At 32.8% G+C, this 23,974-nt stretch overlaps 2 protein-coding genes across 2 annotated transcripts; one reads left to right on the top strand and one right to left on the bottom strand.

Moving 5' to 3' along the window:
• Positions 1-16,275: 16,275 nt before the first annotated feature.
• Positions 16,276-20,325, top strand: LOC140886254 (probable protein phosphatase 2C 44). Its single transcript, XM_073292778.1, has 5 exons — positions 16,276-16,589; positions 17,139-17,402; positions 18,388-18,664; positions 18,942-19,096; positions 19,842-20,325. The coding sequence occupies exons 1-5, from the start codon at positions 16,539-16,541 to the stop codon at positions 19,977-19,979; spliced, it is 885 nt and encodes a 294-aa protein (XP_073148879.1). The 5' UTR covers positions 16,276-16,538; the 3' UTR covers positions 19,980-20,325.
• A 693-nt stretch (positions 20,326-21,018) lies between these two features.
• Positions 21,019-23,905, bottom strand: LOC140890597 (uncharacterized). The gene has a single exon (XM_073298502.1). It carries the CDS (start codon positions 23,785-23,787, stop codon positions 21,400-21,402), a length of 2,388 nt encoding a protein of 795 aa, XP_073154603.1. The 5' UTR covers positions 23,788-23,905; the 3' UTR covers positions 21,019-21,399.
• Between the last annotated feature and the right edge of the window lie 69 nt (positions 23,906-23,974).

Here is a 23,974-nt window from a genome sequence, read left to right as displayed (position 1 = left end):
GCGCTTGGAATAGTTTCCATAAATGGAGAAGTTGACCTTGAACATCTCCATTAGAATGCGTCTCAAGAGTCAATGAGATATCATCTAATGACTCTTTACTCAGCTCATTCTTAATGAAATCAATTTTATCTTCTCTATTTGTGGAAACATATCCCAAAGATCTGCATTGTCTATTACAAGTCCATCTGGCACTATTATGACAAACATCTAACCTTTTAGCCATTTTTTTCTTCGCATAGGTGTTTTTTCCTAGTCTAGACATATTTCGAACAAGTAAGAATTTTGGAACTTCACCACCTAATCGAACCTTGGCTTCAATTATAAGACGAATATCCTCCGGGATTCCTTTTTGCATAAGCATTCTCAATCTTTCACATCTGCCTTCATAAATCATTCTCAGAACTTTTTTAGAAATAGATGGAAAATATTTACCTAGTTTTTTGATAGCTTCATCCATAATATATATATATATATATATATATATATATATATATATTCAATTATTTTGGGAAATTGAAATAAAACCGACTGAAAGTAGTCACGGAGTACCGTTATCCGCCACTTAACCGGGAAGTGAACTCAATTCTGCAAAAATAAAATGAAAATATAAGTAACAATTAAGTTGGATCATATAAAGGCATAAACTCTTCATTAAGAACTTCATTTTTTATAAACGGTTTAAGTCTTTGCCCATTAAATTTAAATACATTATTATTTTTAGGATTTTCAACATCAATAGCACCATGAGGATAGACAAATTTAACAATAAATGGTCCAAACCATCGTGATCTAAGTTTTCCTGAAAACAAATGCAAGCGAGAATTATAAAGTAAAACTTTTTATCTGATTTCAAAAGATTTTCTCATAATATTTTTATCATGAAATGCTTTTGTTTTATCTTTATAAATCTTTACATTTTCATATGCATCATTTCTTAATTCTTCTAGTTCATTTAATTGCAATTTTCTTAATTTAGATGCATCATCTAAATTAGTATTAAACGCTTTAATTGCCCAATAAGCTTTATGTTCAATTTCAAAAGGTAGATGACAATGCTTTTCAAAAACTAATCTATATGGTGACTTCCCAAATAATGTTTTAAATGCAGTTCTATATGCCCATAATGCATCACTTAATCTTAAAGACCAATCTTTTCGATTTGGATTGACTGTTTTTTCCAAAATTTGTTTTATTTCTTTATTTGCAAGTTCAACCTGACCATTCGTTTGAGGGTGATATGGAGTAGAAACTTTATGTGTAATACCATATTTTCTTAACAACGAAGAAAATGATTTATTTATAAAATGACTTCCCCATCACTGATTATAGCTCTAGGTATTCCAAATCGACTAAAAATATTTTCTTTCAAAAATTTTATCACAACTTTATGATCATTAGTTCTACATGCAATTGCTTCAATCCATTTTGAAACATAATCGACAGCCACTAAAATATAAATGAATCCAAAAGATAATGGAAATGGACCCATAAAATCTATTCCCCAACTGTCAAATATTTCAATAATCATGATTGGATTTAAAGGAATCATGTTTCGCTTTGAAATTGAACCCATTTTCTCACAATTTTCACAAGATTTGCAAAATGAATGTGTATCTTTGAATAAAGAAGGCCAATAAAATCCACATTGAAAGATTTTTGCAGCTATTTGTTTTGACGAAAAATGACCTCCACATGCCTCAGAATGAAAAAATTTAATGACACTACTTACCTCATTGTTAGGTATGCATCGTCAAAAAATTTGATCAGGACAATACTTAAACAAATAAGGATCATCCCAATAAAATTTTTTGACCTCTTTCAAGAATATATTTTTATCTTGTGAACTCCAATGAGAAGGCATTTTATTTGTCACAAGAAAATTTACAATATTAGCAAACCAAGGCATAGTAGTAGCATAAAATAGTTGATCATCCGAAAAATTTTCATTTATTGGTATTTCATTTTGAGATGATTCAGAAATTATTCTTGATAAATGATCGACTACTACATTTTCTTTTCCTTTTTTATCTTTTATTACAAGATCAAATTCTTGTAACAATAAAATCCATCTTATTAATCTCGGCTTAGCATCTTGTTTATTTGATAAATATTTTATGGCAGAATGATCAGTATAAACAATAGTAGTAGAACCAATTAAATAGGATCGAAATTTATCTAATGCAAACACTACTGAAAGTAATTCTTTTTCAGTTGTTGAATAATTGATTTGAGCACTATTTAAGGTTCTACTTGCATAATAGATCACATAGGGTTTACCTTCTTTTCTTTGTCCTAGCACGGCTCCTACAGCATAATCACTTGCATCACACATTAATTCAAATGGTAAAAACCAATCAGGAGGTTGTAAAATAGGTGATGTAGTTAAAAGATTAATTATCTTTTTAGAAGCAGTTTCACATTCTTGAGTCCATTCAAATTGTGCATCTTTTGTTAAAAGATTTGAAATTGGTTTCGATATTATGCTAAAAATATTTATAAATCTTCTATAAATCCCGCATGACCCAAAAATGATCGAATTTCTTTGATCGTGTTTGGTGATGGTAAATTAGCAATAACATCAACCTTAGCTTTATCAACTTCAATTCTTTTTTCAGATATGACATGCCCTAACACAATTCCGGATGTAACCATGTATTGACATTTTTCCCAATTTAAAACAAGATTTTTTTCTTCACATCTTTTTAAAACTTCTTCCAAATTTTTAAGACAGTTTTCAAATGAGTTTCCAAAAACAATTATATCATCCATAAAAACTTTCACAAATTCTTCAATCATGTCACTAAAAATACTTAGCATGCATCTTTGAAAAGTATCCGGGGCATTACATAAACCAAATGACATTCTTTTAAAAGAAAAAGTTCCGAACGGACAAGTGAAAGTAGTTTTTTCTTGATCTTCTAATGATATTGGTATTTGATAATATCCCGAATACCCATCAAGAAAACAATAATAAGGATTACCTGCCATTTTCTCTAAAATTTGATCTAAAAATGGTAACGAAAAGTGATCTTTTCTAGTTGCATCATTTAATTTTCTATAATCAATGCGCATACGCCAACTAGATGAAATCCTAGCTTGTAATAATTCCCCCTTTTCATTTTTTATAACAGTGATGCCTGATTTTTTTGGTACTACTTGTGTTGAACTTACCCATTTACTATCCGAAATTGGATAAATAATTCCGGCATCTAATAGTTTTAAAACTTCATTTTTAACAACTTCTTTCATGTGTGGATTTAATCTTCTTTGTGGTTGTTGATATGTTTTAGCATTTTCTTCCAAGTGAATTCTATGTGTGCAGATTAAAGGATTTATATCTTTTATATCTTGCAAAGTCCATCCAATTGCATTTTTGTGTTTTTTAAGTAGTGTTATTAAATATTCTTCTTGTTTTGGTAAGAGGGTAGAAGATATTACAATAGGATATGTTTGATTTTCACCAAGAAAAGCATATTTTAGTTCTATTGGTAAGGGTTTTAATTCAAGTTTTGGATGATCATTTTCTTTTACTTCTTCAAGTTCATTAATTTCTTCAAATAACTTTGATTTACAACATTTTTTGAATCAAAAATTTCCACTAAACAAACTTCATATTGTTGATTTAAGTTTTCTTGGTGTATATTTTCTTCACGATTGTTTCTATTGCATTATCATCTTCATCTTCATTAATACTTGGTTGTTTATATAAATTGAATACATTAAGTTCTAAAGTCATATTTCCAAAAGACAATTTCATTATTCCATTTCGACAATTAATTAAAGCATTTGAAGTTGCTAGAAATGGACGTCCCAAAATTACTGAAATTTCGTTATGTACTTCTATTGGTTGTGTATCCAAGACAATAAAATCCACGGGATATATGAATTTATCGACTTGAACTAATACATCTTCTACAATACCTCTAGGTATTTTGATTGACCTATCGGCTAGTAAAAGAGTAACAGATGTAGGTTTTAAATCTCCCAACTTAAGTTTTTCATAAATTGAATAAGGAATTAAATTCACACTTGCTCCCAAATCTAACAAAGCTTTTTTAATTTTATTTTTTCCAATAATACATGAAATTGTTGGACAACCGGGATCTTTATATTTCAAGGTAGAATTATTTTGAATAATAGAGCTTACTTGCTCCGTTAAGAATGCTTTCTTCTTTACATGCAATTGTCTTTTCACAGTACATAAATCTTTTAAAAACTTTGCATAAGAAGGCACTTGTTTAATAGCATCTAATAATGAAATATTTATTTTTACTTGTTTAAAACTTCATAAATATCATAATCATTTTTTTGTTTTTTATTATTAACTAATGCATGAGGGAAAGGAACATGTTTATTTGACTCACATATTATTTCAGATAATTTATCATCAACTTTCTTAATCTTAGAACTCAAAGTATCATCTTTCTCGAAAGTATCAAGATTTTCATCCTTACTCTTTGAGTTTGACTGATCTTTGTTTTCATCATAATATGGATCATTAACTATTTTACCACTTCTAAGAGTAATAACAGATTTTACTTGATCAAATTTTTCTTGATTTTGATTTTTAGGATTAGGTTGTGGTTGAGATGGAAATTTTTCTTTTTCATGAATATTAAGTGCAGATGCAAATTTTGCAAGAGTTTCTTTCAAATCATTCATAGATTGAATGTTTTGAATATTGATAGACTCTTGCTTTTGAATGTATGCATGAATTTCATCTTCAAAATATTTTCTTGGAGGTGGGATATAAGGAGCATAACCTTGATGATTTTGGTTATTTTGAAAAGGTTGTTGTGAACGTTGTGCATTATTATCGTTCCTCCAACTAAAATTAGGATGATTTCTCCAACCAGGATTATATGTTTGTCAAAAAGGATCGAACGTTGGTTTTTTAAAATTGTTAACATAATTGGCTTGTTCATGGAGACATTCTTTAAATGAAGGCAAAGTAGGACAATTTTTTGTAAGATGAGCATGTGTGTCACATATATGACAAACAATTTTTTGAACACTTTTTAATTGATCACTCTTTTTCATTTCTAATGACTCGATTTTTCTTGCTAAAGATGCAAGTTTAGCTTGAACATCTACATCATCTTTAAGATGATAAATACCACCCCCATTTGTTGAATTATTGGTTTTACTTGGTGGTTCAATTGAGCCTATATTATCCCAATTTTGAGCATTTTCTGCTAATGACTCCAAATATTCCATAGCTTCATTTGGGATTTTATCTTCAAAAGTTCCATTACACATGAATTCTATCATTTGCCTCTATCCCAACATTGATAAAATGTTTCCCCTTGTTTTTGAGAAAAAGTTGTAATTTGTCTTTTAAAAGAGTTTGTTCTATGGGAAGGAAAAAACTTTTTTAGAAGTTGTTGTTGCATTTCTTCCCATGATCTTATTGAACTTGATCTCAAATTTTGCAACCATGTTTTAGCTTTATCTTTTAAGAAAAAAGGAAAAAGTTTAATTGAACAGTATCCATGCTACAATTTTGATCATTATAAGTGTTGCAAACCTCCTCAAATTCTCTTAAATGCAAATATGGATTTTCAGAATCTAAGCCATGAAAATTTGGTAAAAGTTGAATGATTTGTGGCTTAAAATTTAAATTAGATGCGTCAGGAGGAAAAACTAAACAAGATGGTGTACTAGTTCTTATTGGATTCATATGGTGCCTAAGTGTTCTTGGTTGTTCATGTTCTTGATTATTATTATTATTATTATTATTATTATTATTATTATTATTATTATTATTATTATTATTATTATTATTATTATTATTATTATTATTATTATTATTATTATTATTATTATTATCATCATCATCATCATCTTGATTATTAGAATTATCCTCCATGTTTAAAATATTTTCAGATACTCGAACAAGTCTACCACTTTGTTTACGACTCCAAACAATCATAAAATTAAAAACAACATACTATTTACATAATAACATAAATAACAAAATTAAACTTAATTTATACCTCCCCGGCAACGGCGCCAAAAACTTGCTACAACTTAAATTGTAATTCACCCAAGTGTAGGTTGTCTGCAAGTAACATACTCGTGAGTACAAGATCGATCCACGGAGAGGATGTTGTAAGTTTAATTTTAGCAATGATATATTATAGATGAAAATATTATTATAAAACTTCAAATACACAAATTATAAAATTTTCAAGGCTTCAAAGGTTCATTGTTGGTTTATTTAAGATTGTTTAACAAAAATAAATAAAAAAAACTAAAATAAAAATAAACATAAGAGAATAATTAAATATTTATACAAATATATCATATAATATAGTTCCAACTATATTATTATCAGATTAATCGATATTTAATACATGGTACCCATAATATATATATAGATGCATAAATATAAACATAAAAGAACAATTAAATATTTAATCAAGTATATCATATAATATAGTTTCCACTATAATAATATCAGATTAACCGATATTTAATACATGGTACCCATAATATATATATATAAATGCATAAATATAAATTGACATAAAATTAAATGTTAGATCAAATCACAATATTTCATTTAGAACAACCGGCAGAACCACGCTATTGTCTAAATAAAATATATGGCTTTTTTTATGTTAGATGCGGAAAAGTAAATGTTAGATGCGAGAAAGTAAATGTTAGTTGCGGAAAGGTAAATGTTAGTTACGGAAAGTAAAAGTTAGTTGCGGAAAGTAAAAGTTAGTTCAAATCACAATATATTATTTAGAACAACCGACAGAGTCACGCTATCGTCTAAATAATATATATGACTTTATTATAAATAGATACATATATTTATAGTATATAATTATTGTAGTATTTATTGTATCATATTTGACAACAAATCAAGGTAACCACATTCAAGGTACCAAGCATTTGATTTAAATAGATAACAACAAATCATCCAAAATTATACCTACAAATAAAGATCAATTAGTAAAAATAAAAATAAAAAAGGAAAGAATATACAAAATATAAACAATCTTACTTGACCAACAATGAAACCTTTTCACCTTGACATAAAAAGATTTAGCTTTCCATGAACATGAAACTCAAGAATAAGGATAAAAGAAATTTCATACTTGAACTTGAGAAACTTGCACACTCAAACTTTTATTCTCACACACACAATATTTATTTTACAAATGAGGAATTCTCTACACTCTTGCACACTACAAATCTTATACAACACATCTATTTATAGTCCAAATGAGAGCAAGGGTCCAAGACTCATTAAATGTGAAATAGTAAAGTTGGTGGGTGTTTGTCTCCTTGAATGTCAATACATTGACCCAACTTTAATTGACATGTTTGATGCCTTAGACTTCCGATTTTGCTTCTGTACAAAACATATAACACGTAGCTCTTTGTCTGTAGATGTGTTTTGACAACTCATTCACCCCTTTTGGATAAAATATGAAATACTTATGATATTTTTACTCCAAGCTGGTCATAGTAAAAGTAAATCTGTCTTCATTTTGATGTTTGATTATTTTGATCATCTTAATGAAGTTTTTGGAATTTTTTGTCTTCTACAAAGTTGAAGATGCCTCTTTTGTGATTCTACTGAATTTGAGATTACTCCATTATGACCTCTGTAGCTTGAGTAATTTTATTTTTACCAAACCTGCGCAAACCGTAAAATACAACATTTTAGTAAAATATTTAAATATAAACACATAACACTAAAATAATACAACTTCATAATTTTAATTAAACTTTAATTTTAAAACATACTTTTTAACATATAAATAATTACAAATTTTAAGTTTCATCAGCTACGACTTATCCTATTGCCTATAATTGAGACTCGTCAACTGATAAATAAATACAATCCCTTGTATTACAACTTAACTCTTAGACTGAATGATCTTTATTGATGTGATATTCTTGAGGCGTGTGCTTATGTTCTTTAGCTCTTGATATTATCTTCAATGTAAGATTGAACTCTTCAACTGCATGAAAACGAACAACTTAGAGTGTTCAGTTATTTTTTCTGTAAGTTGTGAGTGGTTGTGAGTTTTTTTGTGAGCTGAACGCTTCTCTTTGTAACTAAAATATTTTGACTAAGCAGTGCACCTCAGCCACGACTTATCTTATTGCAAAAAACTGAGACTCTTTGTTACTCTACTGATTTTAGTTTTTAATTGACTAGGATATAGTTTGTTAATTATTTATTCTTCCCTTAGTTGTATAATGCGAAATCCAAATTCATTAAAATCGAACAATATTGAAAATAAAACAATTCTCTTTTATCTAAGAATTAACCAAAAAATAAAAAAGAAAAAGAAAAGATAGCAGATGGATGGATGTATAGTAAAAGTGAACCGATTGATGTATGGCACGGATGGTGTTGGGCTTGTCGAGCAATTGGGTTATAAAAACTAAGGCTATGTTGGCTGGGTGGATTTGGGCTGATTTACATTTAAAATCCACAGCCCAAATCCACTCAATCTGTTTGGCTGGCCCGGTGGCTTATATCGAGCAATTTGGTTTATAAAATCCTAACTGAATTAATCAATTATACATCAATTAACTGGCCCTTTGTTTTGCCGAGTATGTGTTATTATTCTATTTTTCCGACAATATGTGTTATTATTCTATTAATATTTCTTCTATTTATTATTTATATGTTGGTAGAGAAGGTTCGATGTTCTGGAAATCCTATTTTACGACGCTCTTCGGGGGTGTGGTGATTTATATGATGTACGATCTTTGCAGGCCTAGAGAGAGGAGGTATGCAAATGCAATCTTATTTGTTAATTTTATATCGATGGCATGATTTAATCTTCCAATATTTGTATAATCAGTAAAAGGATATATTATGCTCCTGTTTAATTTGTCTTTATGAGTTTGGTCTATCTCCTACATTAAAGATGTATCCCGAGATTAATTTCTTTGTGCTTTCTTCAGGGAATTGAACGATTCAGAGATGGAGGAGAGGCTGAGGAGGTACAATATGAAATTGATTTTTTTGATTGAATTGATATCTTAATTTACTTTTGCAAAAGTTGCTTCCTAGGATTTTGTTCTTTCTTTTCTATCATCATCATTATCATCATGTGCTTCCTAGGATTTTTTTATTTATATTTTGCTCCTCCTGCTTTGTGTTTGGTCTGTTACCTCTTAAATATATTATAGTTGTTTTGAAATTAATCACAGTCATGAATTCATGAACTGAATACCCCTACTTAAAGATGTATCCTGATAATTTCTGCATTTTTTTCTTTGGGGTCCCTTTAGGAAGTATGGTCCGAAGTTCGAGAAGCTGAAGAGGTACGATATGAAATTGATTTCTTTAATTGAATTGAGATTTTAGTTCACTTTTTTGCAAAAGTTGTTTTTTTTTTCATTCGTCCTTTTCTATTTCTCATATTATATTGCTTCTCGGATTTTGTTATTTATATTATGCTCTGTTTTGAGCTTGTAATTAGTCTTTTTATGAGTCTCGTATGTTGCCTCTGAAATGTATTATAGTTGCTTTGAAATTTAATTATAGGCATTGATTCATGTATCAGGCTCCATTAACTGAATGTCCATATTTTTATTACTTCATTAGCACCTTGAACTGAAAATAGCATTTTAAAAAGTCTGTAAACTGTACAAGTATTTCTTATTTGACATTTTGGTTGGCTCGGGGATTGGGGTGTGAGTTAATTTTAGCCTTTGTTATCTATAATTTTCTCCTACTTTCCCAAACGCAGAAGGATGATCGATGTTACTTTAGTATCTCTATGTTAGACAGTCTAGATATGTACCAAATATTTCATTTTCTGTTGGGTAGGCTCTGTTTGCTAAAGGTGAGCCACAAAAGTCATATAATTTTTCTTCTGTTACCGTTAAGTTTCTCGATCGCCGCTGTATTGTAGACGTTAGGTGTCCACAAGGATATCTTTTTGGTGTTTCACTATTTTTTTTTTCCTCCGTTTTTATTGTCTTGTATTTGTCGTGTCAGTAACACGAGTTATTATCATCACCACCTTCGTTCTCCCCCTTGTTTTATACCATTGCGTAGTTGTCCTATAATTAGAACCCTGAGTATTGAGTAACGTACCTGTCTAAATCTTTCTAGTACTTTCAGTGAATTTATGCATTCTCCTGTTTTTGGACATGATTGAATTATATGTTTTGCCTTGAAATTTACCCTGAATTGAATTTGTCCTTGTTAGCAATTATTAACCATTTACGCAATTCTGATCGTGGTTTCATTTGATTTTGTTAATCGAAGAATGGACGATTTTGTAAGTTCATGTTTTACTTGGTACGCAAATGGCGTGTCAATCGGAGTTCTTGAAACGGTGTTCATAGTACTTTAGAATTACATTTTAAATTGATCAAGGACTTGTTTAGTATGAAAATGCTGATTCGTACCTAAAAATAATAATAATTTACATTGATAGAGATGTGTAATAAAGCTAGGATGCGTGATTCTTTCTACTCCCATCTCGATATGATCTTGTTTTGTTTATTATCTTTCAGGGAAGGAAACTCCAGGTATTGGGAAACTGCATGAAAGATTATCGTAATGTTTATTATATATACATAAAAGTTTCGTACGAAGCAACTTGTATTTTGATCTAAAGTTGGCATATGCTTATGATTTAAATTTACTATTAAACTGTGGTTCTCTACCATCTTATTTACAAAACCTCCTTTAGTTTTTAAATATTTTTACTTGGCTTTTTTTGTATGATAAATACCCCCGATAACACATCATAACATTTTTTACAAAGATCTGAGTCATAAAGGAACGCAATCAACAAAATCTATAGTGGTGCCTTTGTGAAGTCCCTCAGCCAGATAAGATAAGGCTCCACTAGGTATTTTCCCAGCTATGGCCGACGGTCTTTTAAATGATAAAGAAGTAATAGAGATGGTTCATGTGCTTTTCATTTCTCACTCACGGACTTGAATATGTTTGCTAAATGTCTCAAAGACCAACTTTCAAAAACATACTTTTGTCCCCATAACAAGAATTAAATTATATTTTAAAATAAAATCGGTTATTTTGGTTCAACCGATCTTTTAAAATAATCCAGTTGAATTAATCGATTTTTTTATCGATTATATCGGATTAGTCGAAATTTTGCTCACTCTCATGGGTGAAAGATAATTGTATTTGTATTGAGTGTATTAAGTATAAAATTTCTGTGGTTTTATTCTGACAAAGTTGAGTCTTTGGAACTAATCTAGGCTGCACATATCATCTACCGATCTGGATGAGAGAAACCAAAGTTGGATTTCAAATTTGACAAGAAATTTGAGCACTAAAATTATTGGTCGTATTAGACAATGATAAAATATCATTAATATTAATTGTCATCTTATTAATAACACACACGCTAAGAAAATTAAATTACACAAGTCTTTGTTACAATCATGATATTCAAAATACATTAATTCTTCGGTCTCACATACAAATATAAATATCAAATCCCAAACAATCACCCAATGTTCACCATCTTCCAAGAAACAAATAGTTGTTTCAACACTTGCCAACTTCAAATCATACCCATCATTTATTGCCAATGTAAGTCATTAACATCAACTGCAGTTATGACAAAGCTTTGGTTGTTGTCAATTCTTCACATTTTTATTTTTTATTTTAGAATAAAAAATAAGTTTTCGATGTAATAGGGGTTGCAGAATAACATTGTATGATATGAGGACTGAACTTAAAAATGAGTTTATTATTCTCGTCAAAAAAAGTGAGTTTATTATTGGAGATTTCATATTTATCTTCAATTTCCCCATTTTTGTATTCCTTTATTTACATTTGAATTTGAACTTTAAAGGAAAACTTAAAACTTAATGCGTGAGAAAGATAATTATGATATATTTTTCTCTTGTTATTTTAAAGGATTCAAAAACTTGAAAAGAAAAATACGAGTTCATAAACAGTGATACAAATATAATGTTTTTATAATGGAGAACATTTTGTTTTTAATCTCTAATGCAAATCGTGAATTGATACGGTGGTGAAATATTTTCAAGTCCGAATGTTTTGTAGCTTGTGAAGTAGTCAATGTTGATAAGTGGACTTAACTTTCTACAGAGACGCCATATATATAATTACAAAGGAAAAGCAATATCCACAAAATTAAATGAACAATAATTTTTTTATATCAAAATTTTCGAAATGAGAAAACAATAATTTACAAAGACGGAAAGAAAAATCGAGACAATATGTAATTTCATCAATGTCACCAAATTGATTGAAAGTAGTAAGCGAAAGATTTTTTTAGATGTGCAAGATGCTAATGAAGGCAATGTGTTGGGAGCTTTGAATTACATTTCTGGAAGCGCATGCCCTTTCTTTCTATTTTGTTTCACAATGGAGTTCATATCCCTTTTGATAATCATATGTGGTCGGCTTGCGATTTGCCCTAATATATGATATATCTATTGAAACATGATTTAAGAAAAAAGTTCAATTATTATCTATTGAAACATGATTTAAGAAAAAAGTTTAATTTACAACTTTATATTTTCAGGATAAAATAGGAAGTTAGCTTTTTCAATTTTAAGACATATATGCTTTCAATTTCTTGTAAAATTGTGGTTGCATAAAAATTGGTGGAGTAGGTGAATTTTTGGCCAGAGGTCAGGAGTTCGATTTTCTCTACCAACACCTTCTTGGACTAGCCTGTCACACAGGGCTTGCCTAGTGTGGTTTACCTGACTAGCGTAATTTGCAGGCTATTGCGTTAGTCCGGGGGTTTACCCAGTGCGCACTGAAGGTAGCGGCTGCGGGTTTCCACGTCACAAAAAAAAAAAAAAAAAAAAACTCCGAACAAATTCAAATAAATTTATTGAGGGAGAATATGAAATGAATCAATTTCCTACTGTACCTCAGTTTCTCCAAACTTGCAGCATATCTATTATGGACTTGTTTTATAAATATTTGTGTTAAAAATTTTATAATAATTTTTTAGATGCAGAAACCTATTCAGCATATTAAATATTTAGTGTGCGTTTGTGCAAAATTTAAATTTTTGTCCACGCAAATATGTTGACACACAATAACTATAAACAAAGACTTTTATTTCATTTTTTTAATTAAAAAGGAAGAATGAATTAGGAAATTATCCATTCTTCTAAAATCATGAATGAAGTTAAAATAATATAATGATCGTATTAGACAATGATAAAATAGCATTAATATTAATTGTCATCTTATTAATATATAATACAACTATAATTAAATCACGCTAAAAAAATTAAATTACACACGTCTTGGTTACAACATCATGATATTCAAACGTATACATCAATTCTCCAGTCTCACAGACAAAAATAAATATCAAATCTCAAACAATCACCCAATGTTCATCATGTTCCAAGAAACAAATAGTTGTTTCAACACTTACCAATTACTTCAAATCATATCCATCGTTTATTCCCAATGTAAACACATCATTAACATCGATTGCAGTTATGACAAAGTTTTGGTTGTTGTCAATTTTTAACATTTGACTAGTTTTATTAAAATCTTTTACCAATTTAACGTTGCAGTATGTAAAAATATAACATAAAGATGAAGTAAACCATCAAAACCAATGTTTTAACTGCCTAATTTTGCTGTTAATACAAATCTTCCACAATCTTGCACAAACCTTGTGAAATGTATCGTGTAACAAACCCTCTAACTTCACTAAACAAAATATATATATATATATATATATATATATATGAAATATCAATATAAATAAATCTAATAACATAACTAACACAAAAAAAAAAAAATTGTGACTAAACAATATTTTATGTTAAATTAGCACTTTTAACAGAAAACTAATACTTTTGATAGGAAAAGTAGTAATTTTTATGTCAAATTAAGTATATATTAGAGATAATATTTTTTCCAAAAATATTGAAACTTTTGACCTTAAAAGTAATACTATTAATAAAAAAACTATTTTTTTTGTCAAATTTTTATATGTTAGAGGTATTATTTTTCACATAAAAACTAATATTTTCAATGAAAAAGTAATACTTTTTATCAAAAAAAAGTAAATTTCTCGATGTCAAAATAGCAAATGATAGAATTATTACTTTGACAAAAAAGTTAACCCTGATCTCATAAAAACTAATACTTGTCACATAAAAATTAATGTTGTTGATGTAAAAAATATTTAAATTTGCATTAATTAGAAGTAATATATTTCACATAAAAATCAATACATTTAACATAAATAATAATAATTTTTCACAGGAAAAGTAATATTTTTTATGTCACATTAGCATGAATTAAAAATAATAATTTTATCAAAAAAACCTAATAATTTTCAACAAAAAATAAAATTTTGATTTAAAAATAGAAAATTTCTTTATGTCAAATTAGCAAACAATGAATTTAATAAATTTAAAATGAAATTGAACAACGAAATAATACTTTTTTATGTAAAACATACTACATCGATTATAATTAATACTTTTGACATAAAAACTAATATTTTTTTCATAAAAATTAATATTTTCATAGAAAAACTAATATTTTTCAAATAAAAAATAACATTTTTTTTATATGTACAATTAACATACATTATATGTAATAACTTTAATATAAAAACTATTATTTTTGTTAAAAAAATAATATTTTTCTAATGTCAAATTAGCATACTCACTTTTGTTGTATAAAGTAATACGTGACTAAAATAGTAAAAAAAAAAAATTTACTAAAAACGTAAAATTTTCACATGAAATTAAAGATAATGACTTTTATGTCAAATTAACATATTTTAGAAATAATATTTTAAACAGAAAACATAATACTTTTTGCAAAAATAATACTTTTTACAAAAAAATTAATACGAAAATTAAATTAAAAAAAGGCCGTTATCATATTATCATCAAAACATAATTCTTATATATTGAATCAAAGTAGAACTAACTAACCTCTTTTTTTTGGCTTCAACTTTTTTAGTTTATCATCAATCTGTTTTCTTTTATGTTTCTCCTTTATCTTTACCTTTACCTTTACCTTCATCTTCTTCTTTTGTCCATCAATCTTCTTAAATTTTCAGTATGCTCTACTGACATTCTCTCATTCTCCTTGTCAGGATTGAATTTCAGCTGTTTGACGGAGATGGCTACTGTTACTGATTTTAATCTTCTGGATCAGTAGTCTGCTGCTATTTTTAGTGATGATTGTAGTTGATGGACTCCAGTTTTTTCTCGAGTAAATATGTTAATAAATCAACAATATTTATCAAAAAAATAAAAATAAAAATTGACCAACAAGCACTTGCGCGGAAATAGGTCAACTAACAAGGTTGAATACTTATAAAATGGTTGTACTGATTGTGTGTGTGTGTGTCTGTTTAATAGAAAGTAATTAACATAATAATTTTTTTTGGATGTTCGGAGAATTAATTGCTCACACGTCAACACTTATTCTCTTTCTAAAAGGTATTAATAGAAGATTTTGACTAAACATTGTACCTCAACTACGACTTATTTTTTTTTCAGAAGATATTACTGGAAGACTTTGACTAAAGAGTGTACCTCAGCTCACTTACCCTATTGCGTATAATTGAGACTCGTCAACTATGGATAAATAAATACAAGCCCTAGTATTACAACTTAGCCCTTAGACCGAATGATCCTTGGAAGTGATATTCTTGAGTGTTCTCTAGCTCTTGATATAACCTTCAATATGAGATTGAACTCTTCAACTGAATGGATACGAACAACTGAGAGTGTGCAGTTATTATTTTACAAAAAAAAAAAAAAGAAAAGAAAAGTTATCTTCTTTTTATTATTAGATAAATCAGTCATTTTATATGGTCTTTTTTTTAGAACGGTCTTATTTACCAAAATGACATTCGTTATTTTTGTTTGTATTTTTAAATTTTTAAATTAGATATTTTTTTAAGGTTTCGATTAGATAGTTATAAATCTTAAACTTTTGATTATCCAATTTATAATGTGACTTTTAAAAATAACATGAAAATTAATCACATAAAAAATTTATGTAAATGCATGCATTGGGTGGAAGATGCTAGTCTAACCATAACATATTATGCTTCTCTCAACAAATTAATTTCAGCAGCTGTAACCTAATCGGAAACTTTTCAAAACTATAGGGACTGAAAATAAATTTCTAAAAAGCTTGAGGTCATATTCGAAACCCAAGCGTTTTCAGGTTTGACTTGAAGAAGTCAACGCACCTCCCACAATTACTATAAATAATAATATTAATATATTATCATTATTATTATTACAATTAGGAAAGGAAAAATTTGTGCTGCCAATGAACAAATTACATGGGACCAAGAAATATCAGAGAATTTTCTTGAAATACAACCGGCCCTGGACGAAACCACTCGCCTTTCATACGTACCACACGGAGAAGGCTCTTTTTTTTTTGTTTGCAAATCTCTCTCAGGAAATTAGCAGCCTTCTTTTAAAATTTACCTTCGTTTTTTAATCAAAGAACCTGCCTGTTTCTCTGGGTTTCATTGGTATGCTTGTATATATTTAATATTTATTGCTTCGCAATTTGGAGGATGGGGAAAAGTGGCCCTTCTGGAGGCTTCAGTCTTCTGGGCACGATCAAGGTATTTTTTCTTGATTTCAGTTGTTTTACGTGAAATTTAGTGAAATATACACTGATACTGAGCGAACAGGTGCAAATCATTTGGAATGGTTAATTTTACTTCATTTGTTTTCGTCCTTTTCATTTCATGGGATGTGGGGTTTTGATTTTATTTTTATTTCAATATAAGCCTAGGTTCTATGCATCAAGTATGAGATACGAGGGTAAAGTATCATCAGAGGAGTAAATTTTCTTTCTTTTTAAAAAATAAGGATAGTAGATTTAATATTGATGTTTGGATAGGTGTTTTTTAACTTTGGAAAGCGCTTAAAAGAAGTTGAAATGTGGAGCCACAAATAAGAAGCCAGAAAATGCGGTTTTTACTTTAGTTCATTTCTAAAGAGTAACAAATTGTTTTTAAAAAAAACTGTGGTACCTTAATATAGTTTTAAAGACTCTGGTTTTGTTTCCCTTTTCTTATGGCAGCAATAACAAGGTTATGCTGCACGAACATTTCTTGATGGAATCCCTTGTTTAAAGTCTAATTTAATTAGTAATGTTTTTTTTGTAGAAAGTTGCTTGTTTAGATGGATCTTCACCCGACACCGGGAAAGGAAAGAGCAAATTTAAGTCATCATTGTGTATTAATAAGGTGTCACATGGATTTCACTTGGTGGAAGGGCAATCTGGTCATAACATGGAGGACTACCATGTGGCCGAGTATCAGAAAAAGAAAGGGCATGTGCTCGGTTTGTTTGCAATTTTTGACGGACATCTTGGAGATCGTGTCCCCAGCTATCTGAAGGATAAGCTCTTCAACAACATTCTTGAAGAGGTATGTTTTCAATCTGGTATTAACAATACATGGAATTTGATATTCTTTCAGGATGATCAATGATGTAAAAGATTCGATTCGGTGATCAATGTTGCTTGTGGGTATAATATGTGGGAATGAGGTTAACTGGAGTTGAGGGCATATTAATGTTGTAAAGTTCTTGGATTTATGGCTGTTGGATATGGGTTGCGAGGAATGGTAAAACACTCGATAATAGGATATTGATGGTTAGATAATCACCCTTTATTTTAGGATCTTTTAAAAATGGCCAAGCAATCCAATGCACCTTTAAAGGTGTCAAAATTGTTGGAGAATTCAAATGGTCACAGAAATTTGTGTCTTTAACAAAGTAGAAGTTAGAGGCTAGGCACGTTTACAAGTTCGATTAGCATGGTTGTAGCTGATGTAGTATTGTATATTTTAATGTAATTTTCCTAGAGAAAGTAGTGTGTGTTTAAGTATAGTATGTCTCATTACATATACAGAGGCTTATGATTGATCCACGTAAATAATGGTTTGCTTCCTTTGCATCCTTGGAGGAATACTCATCACTATATTTGCCAGTCAAATCTACATTATCATCTAGACGAGTGGCATAAAATACTTATATAAACAAGAATCTAAAAAAATGTTTGAGGTGCTAATCATGGTTTTATGGGGATGGGCTTGTTTACTGCTTAAGTGGTGTGTTGCACTATACATTTCAAGCTGTTTGATTTTTTGGAGTACAGATATCTTTCATGGATTGTGAGGCACTTGCTCGTAATTTCCATCTCACTGTGTGAAGGAGATGTTCTGTCTAAATAATAAAACCCTGATAACTTTGCTACTTTATTTAGTCGTTGGCTTTTTAATTTTTAGACTATCCTTTTATAGCACTTTGTGGATCAGGAAGTTCTATTTTATCATGGAAAATTCTTCTTACACACCTCATTTATATCATCTTTCAAGTTTTCGATGAAATATTACTAGTTTACTTGTGCAGCCCAATTTTTGGGAAGACCCTCATACGGCCATTAAAAATGCTTATCTCTCGACTGATAAAGTTATACTAGAGAACTCAATGGAATTTGGTCCCGGTGGCTCTACAGCAGTAACTGCAATTGTTATTGATGGAAAAGATTTATGGGTGGCAAATATTGGTGATTCGAGAGCTGTCCTGTGCAAGAATGGAATTGCTGATCAACTGACCGTAGACCATGAGCCGCATAGTGAGAGGAGAAGGATTGAGAAGCAAGGTGGCTTTGTGACAAATCTTCCAGGTAATTATTTTATTGTTGCAATCAACAGTTATTTCTGCCATCGAGTGGATCTCACTGAATGGCACGGCACGGTGATCGCAACAGGACCCTTGGGTTGTTATATTCAATTTATAAAAATGTGTAACAACGAGTTTTCATCAACTATTTGATATAGAGGTTCGTATTGGGTACTTTTCAATAACTTTTTATATGCTTTAATGAATGGTAGATTTATGAGTATTATGATGTGGATTTGGGAGTTGATGCCATTGCATGAAATTTTGACTCCTGATTTCAGGAGATGTGGCTCGAGTTAATGGCCAACTTGCAGTGGCACGTGCTTTTGGAGATGAAAACCTTAAAGCCCATTTGAGTTCAGAGCCTGATATACGCCCAGTACGGATTGACACAAGCACACAGTTTGTTATACTGGCAAGTGATGGTTTGTGGAAGGTCAGTTTTATACTGTTGCCATGGCGAATTTTACTCTTTTGTAAATTGTCAGTGTAGAATCTTACAGCTGAAGCTTCAATGGGGGTACGAGTTCCTTCCCGTTTTCCTTTCTATAACGATGTAAAGTAAGTTAGTGGCATGGTAACTTGGTTGTATATCATAACTGAGTTTACTGGTATTTAAGTTAGATCAATTGAATGCATAAAATGCGAAGGCTTGTCTAGATAGATGTTGATGTTTATAATGGTGTTAATGGTATTTGATTTGAAAATATTAAATGGGTGGTTCTTGAGAATTGAGTGAAAATTTTTTATACCCAATAATAGGTATGCATCCCATGGATTTCCTTTTCTTCGAAGATTCGTATCTAAAAGAAATTGGAAGGAAATTAGGTCTCCAAGTCCATACCTAAACCCATCTGGCCTCAATTCAAATTGAGCTATCTCAGTTAGTTATCCTTGTGTTTTTTAAAACATGGTTTTTGAGTTATTTTAGTTTCTCACTTTTATTTTGACTGGATTGGGTGGTTGAATATAGAATGAATATCCGTTATTAGCATCCTAGCTATTTCTTATGTGTGTCTGGAAACACTTAGGTTGTGCTTGGGTGAGAAGATTTGATTTGGAAAGAATCATCTCAACTCCATCATAATTATCATTGCATCTAGAGTAGCAAATGATGGATTGAAATGTGCCAATAAGTATGTGTGATGTATACCATTCTTTGAGTCAATTTCATTGGACAGGTGATCAGCAATCAAGAAGCAGTGGACATGATAAAGCACATCAAGGATCCTCAAGCAGCTGCTAAGCATTTAACTTCCCAAGCATTGGCAAGAAAAAGCAAAGATGACATATCTTGCGTCGTAATACGTTTTGGATGATCCCCCGAAAACCAGACGCGAACACAACAGATGAAAAAGAGGAAAAGTGACGTATATATCCTGTATTCATGAACATGTCTCGCTTTGCACATACCTCTTCTGTATATCTCTTGGATTTATTAGATGTAGAAAGATGTGTAATGCTATTGTTTAAAACGGTAATGAAGATGGTTAGGACCGATTTTTTTTTTTTTTTTGGATCCAATATTTATTGGAAGTAGATGGTTTGAAGTTTGTCGTTTTTGGGCTAGAAGAGAACACTTGTGTGCAGGGATTTTTTAACTGAAGATGAGAATAATGGCATGTTTATGCCTGATTGTGAGGAGGATTTGCGGTATGTTTAACGTATATATGTAGAAATTTGTTATAATATGCGGATTCGAGTTACCTGTCGAGTTGAATTCTTGGAATTAGGGGTTGGTGCTGATATTTCAAGCATGTTCTTTATCCACATTTTTTTTTCATATTTAAGTACCGCATGTATTCGAAAATTTAGTAATTTTAGCTTTTGTGAAAATCGACTTGATTTGAACCCGGACGAGGAGAAGGATTCTAAAAAGTGGGACGAGGCGAACCGGTTTGAACTAAATTGAAAATTCGGGATAAAGACGAGGTAAACCGATTCAAACCAAAATTTTGGGATTTCCCGGTTCGGGTTGAGAATAATTGGTAGGGGTGTCACATGATGCACATACAAACATATGCATTAGCCCTACCTAGAAAAACATGCATCCATTATGTAGATACAAGTTATGGCATAGACAACAACAGATGACCTGTTTTTAGATGGTCCATTCTGTTAAAGTGGTCGTACCATGTTGTTACAAAAGAACATGTGATTTGTCCCACAACTGTGAGCTAGCTAGCTACTAAGAAAAGTAGCTCTCTTCTGTTCTTATCATGGCCGGATCGAGATGTAAAAATGTAATCTTGAAACCTCCAAATTGAAGACAATGATTATGGGATAGATTCATCAGCAATTCTTTAATGAATCAGGACAAGTAGATTATCATCAAATGGTAAAGACTCTGTAGGAACAAGTAGAAGAATCGAGTTGGATTGAAACATACACACACGAAAAGATGATTCTGTTTAAAGGGAAGACAATGCTTGCAAATATGTCAAATGGATGACTGAAGTATATAAATTTGAAATTATACACAATACAATGACACAAAAATTAACAAATGATGCAATATTATATAGGGAAAGAATAAAGAAAAAAAACCCCAAGATGTTTCGGAAAAAGAAACTAACTATGCTGAACGTAAAGAAGCGGCGCCTGGAAATGAAATCATGGCTTATCAGAAGAATTACGCCAACTTTACAGGAGGTAAAGAATTGCCTCTGTTTCCTTCTCAATCCCTATTGTAGATTTTCACAGCCGTGGAAGTAAGATGGTAACTCGAGTTGAGAAAGATTAGTAGTATGGGATGGGAGGGGGTGGCGGAGATGCGTAGGAAACTCCTCTTATGGGAGGAAGTGGTATGTTTTCTTGGGGAGGTGGTGGAGATGAGTACTTGTAAGGTGGAGGAGGCGAGTGTGTGGGAGGGGGCGGAGACGAATATTTATAAGGAGGTGGGGGCGATGGAGAGGGAGGTGGGGGAGAGGAGTACTTATAATTAGGTGGGGGAGGCGAGTGTGTGGGAGGGGGCGGAGACGAATATTTATACGGAGGTGGAGGTGATGGCGAGGGAGGTGGTAGTTCACAACCAACTGATGGGGGTGGCGGCGGTGGTGAATGTACATGTGGAGGTGGAGGTGGGGAGGAGTAGAGGTAAGGTGGCGGCGGCGGCGATGAGTATACATATGGAGGTGGTGGGGAGGGCGAAGGTGGTGGTGGGGATTGGTATACATAAGGTGGAGGTGGGGACGGTGAAGGTGGTGGTGGTGATGTGTAGACGTATGGTGGTGGCGGGGAGGGAGAGGGTGGCGGAGGGGATGAATATACATAAGGAGGCGGTGGCGGGGATGGATACACATACGGAGGTGGGGGAGAAGGCGGCGGTGGAGGTGGGGATGAATATACGTATGGTGGTGGTGGGGAAGGTGGTGGAGGAGAAGGCGGTGGGGGCGGTGGTGATGAATACACGTATGGTGGTGGTGGAGAATGCGGCGGTGGAGGTGGTGATGAATATACGTATGGTGGTGGAGGAGAAGGTGGTGGGGGTGGTGGTGGGGATGAATACACGTATGGTGGGGGCGGGGAAGGTGGTGGTGGTGGAGGAGACGGGGGAGGTGGTGGCGGTGAGGAATACACGTACGGTGGTGGTGGTGGTGGTGGGGATGGAGAAGGTGGAGGTGGTGATGGATAAATGTAAGGTGGCGGCGGCGGAGGCGGTGAGGGTGGTGGCGGCGGCGGAGGAGATGGTGAAGGTGGAGGAGGCGGTGGTGATGGATATACATAAGGTGGCGGCGGTGGCTCATGCTGTGGTGGTGGTGGAGGAAGCCGAGTCACCGGAGAGATTTCATGGGTAGGCGGAGGTGGAGTGGAGACTTGATGAGCAGTCGGAGGTGGAGGGTGTGACCTAGTAGACGGCGAAGATTTGGACGTAGGCGGAGGAGGAAATTTAAAACGTGGTCTGGGTCCATGCGACGGCTTCGGAGACGGCGGCTTTTGGCCAACCGGTGGCCGCCTCTTGCCGGGCACCGAAGGAGACCCTCCACACCTAAATTTGCTACAATCAAACGGCTTGGCTGCTTCCGAAGCACACTCCTTAGCAGACCTCTGATCGCTCTTCCCAGAAATACAATTCTCCCGCCCACCGAACCTACTGCATTGCGGCGCCTCCTTGGTGAAATAATTATACGAGTAAGTGAAGTTCTCCAGCCGCGGCAGCTGGCAAATGCCACTGGGCACCTCCCCCGTGAGGCGATTATGCGCCACATTCAGCTGCTCCAGGCTCTTCATACGGCTGATCTCCGATGGCAGCGACCCTTGTAAACTATTGAAGCTAACGTCAAACACCGTCAGCTCCTTCAACAACCCGATCTCCGCCGGCAAACATCCCGTCAAATTATCATTCATCAAAATCAGCTCGTTCAAAGTCTTGGCCATCTTCCCAATGCTACTGGGAATGCATCCGCCAAGATTATTATTCGCCAGAACAAGAACAGAAACCGGCGAATTCCCCAGGTTCTTGGGAATGCCCAACCGGAACCGGTTATCATTCAAGAAAATGGCATCCAAATCCTTGTCAAAAATCTGGGTCGGAACAGGCCCCTCAAATTCATTAAACCTAAGATCCAAGAATTTCAAAGTAGGCAACGAGAGTACCACGTTAGGAAAACCCCCGACGAATCTATTGTTGCTCAAATCCAGCTCGAAAAGAAGCTTCAATCTCTTGAAGCTCTTGGGAACCACACCACAGAACCTGTTCGAGTTAATGTGGAACAGAGCAAGATCAGTCAGCAAACCAAGCTCCTCAGGCAAGTAACCGGCGATGTCAGCGTGGTTGAGGTCGATCCCCGCCACCACTCTGATAGAGGAATCGTTGAGAGAAGGCGCGCAGAACACTCCCTGGTATGAACAAACTCGTGGGCCCCTCCAGTTGGCAGTGAAGTTGAATGGATCTGAGTAAATGGCTCTTTTCCATGCTTGCAGGGCAATGTAGGCTTGCCGGAGACCGGCGTTCTCGAAGCTAAGCGCGTTGGCATCCCTGACAATGTCGTTCACTCCGGCGGAGGCATTGTGGAACTGGGAGGCTAGAAGGGAGAGAAGGAGGGCTGAGAGGAACAACATAGAGGGACAGAGCCGCCGCGAGTACGGCGGCATTGCGGTGGGAGTAATGGCGGAGGGAAGATTCATGAGAGGGAAGCGGACAAACAAATTTTCACGAGTAAAGAAAGAGGTGAATTGAAGACATATAGGGAGAACAGAGAAGCTCCAGCTTGCAAAAATAATGCGCGTCCCTTCTTAGTCAGCTAAGGCTAGTTGCTTCAATTTATTCCCCCAACGCCTTTTTTTTAATAATAAATTTTATTTACTCCATTAT

Source organism: Henckelia pumila, chromosome 3 (genome assembly GCF_033568475.1).
Source record: "Henckelia pumila isolate YLH828 chromosome 3, ASM3356847v2, whole genome shotgun sequence".
Taxonomy (NCBI): domain Eukaryota; kingdom Viridiplantae; phylum Streptophyta; class Magnoliopsida; order Lamiales; family Gesneriaceae; genus Henckelia; species Henckelia pumila.
This window is presented reverse-complemented; position numbering and strand designations above follow the sequence as displayed.

Excerpts from the sequence above, each read along its gene's own strand:
- LOC140886254 (XM_073292778.1), top strand. The coding sequence starts at position 16,539 with ATGGGGAAAAGTGGCCCTTCTGGAGGCTTCAGTCTTCTGGGCACGATC. Across the intron at positions 16,590-17,138 it reads GTCTTCTGGGCACGATCAAG|AAAGTTGCTTGTTTAGATGG; the intron begins GTATTTTTTCTT and ends TTTTTTTTGTAG. Across the intron at positions 17,403-18,387 it reads TCAACAACATTCTTGAAGAG|CCCAATTTTTGGGAAGACCC; the intron begins GTATGTTTTCAA and ends TTACTTGTGCAG.
- LOC140890597 (XM_073298502.1), bottom strand. The coding sequence starts at position 23,787 with ATGAATCTTCCCTCCGCCATTACTCCCACCGCAATGCCGCCGTACTCG.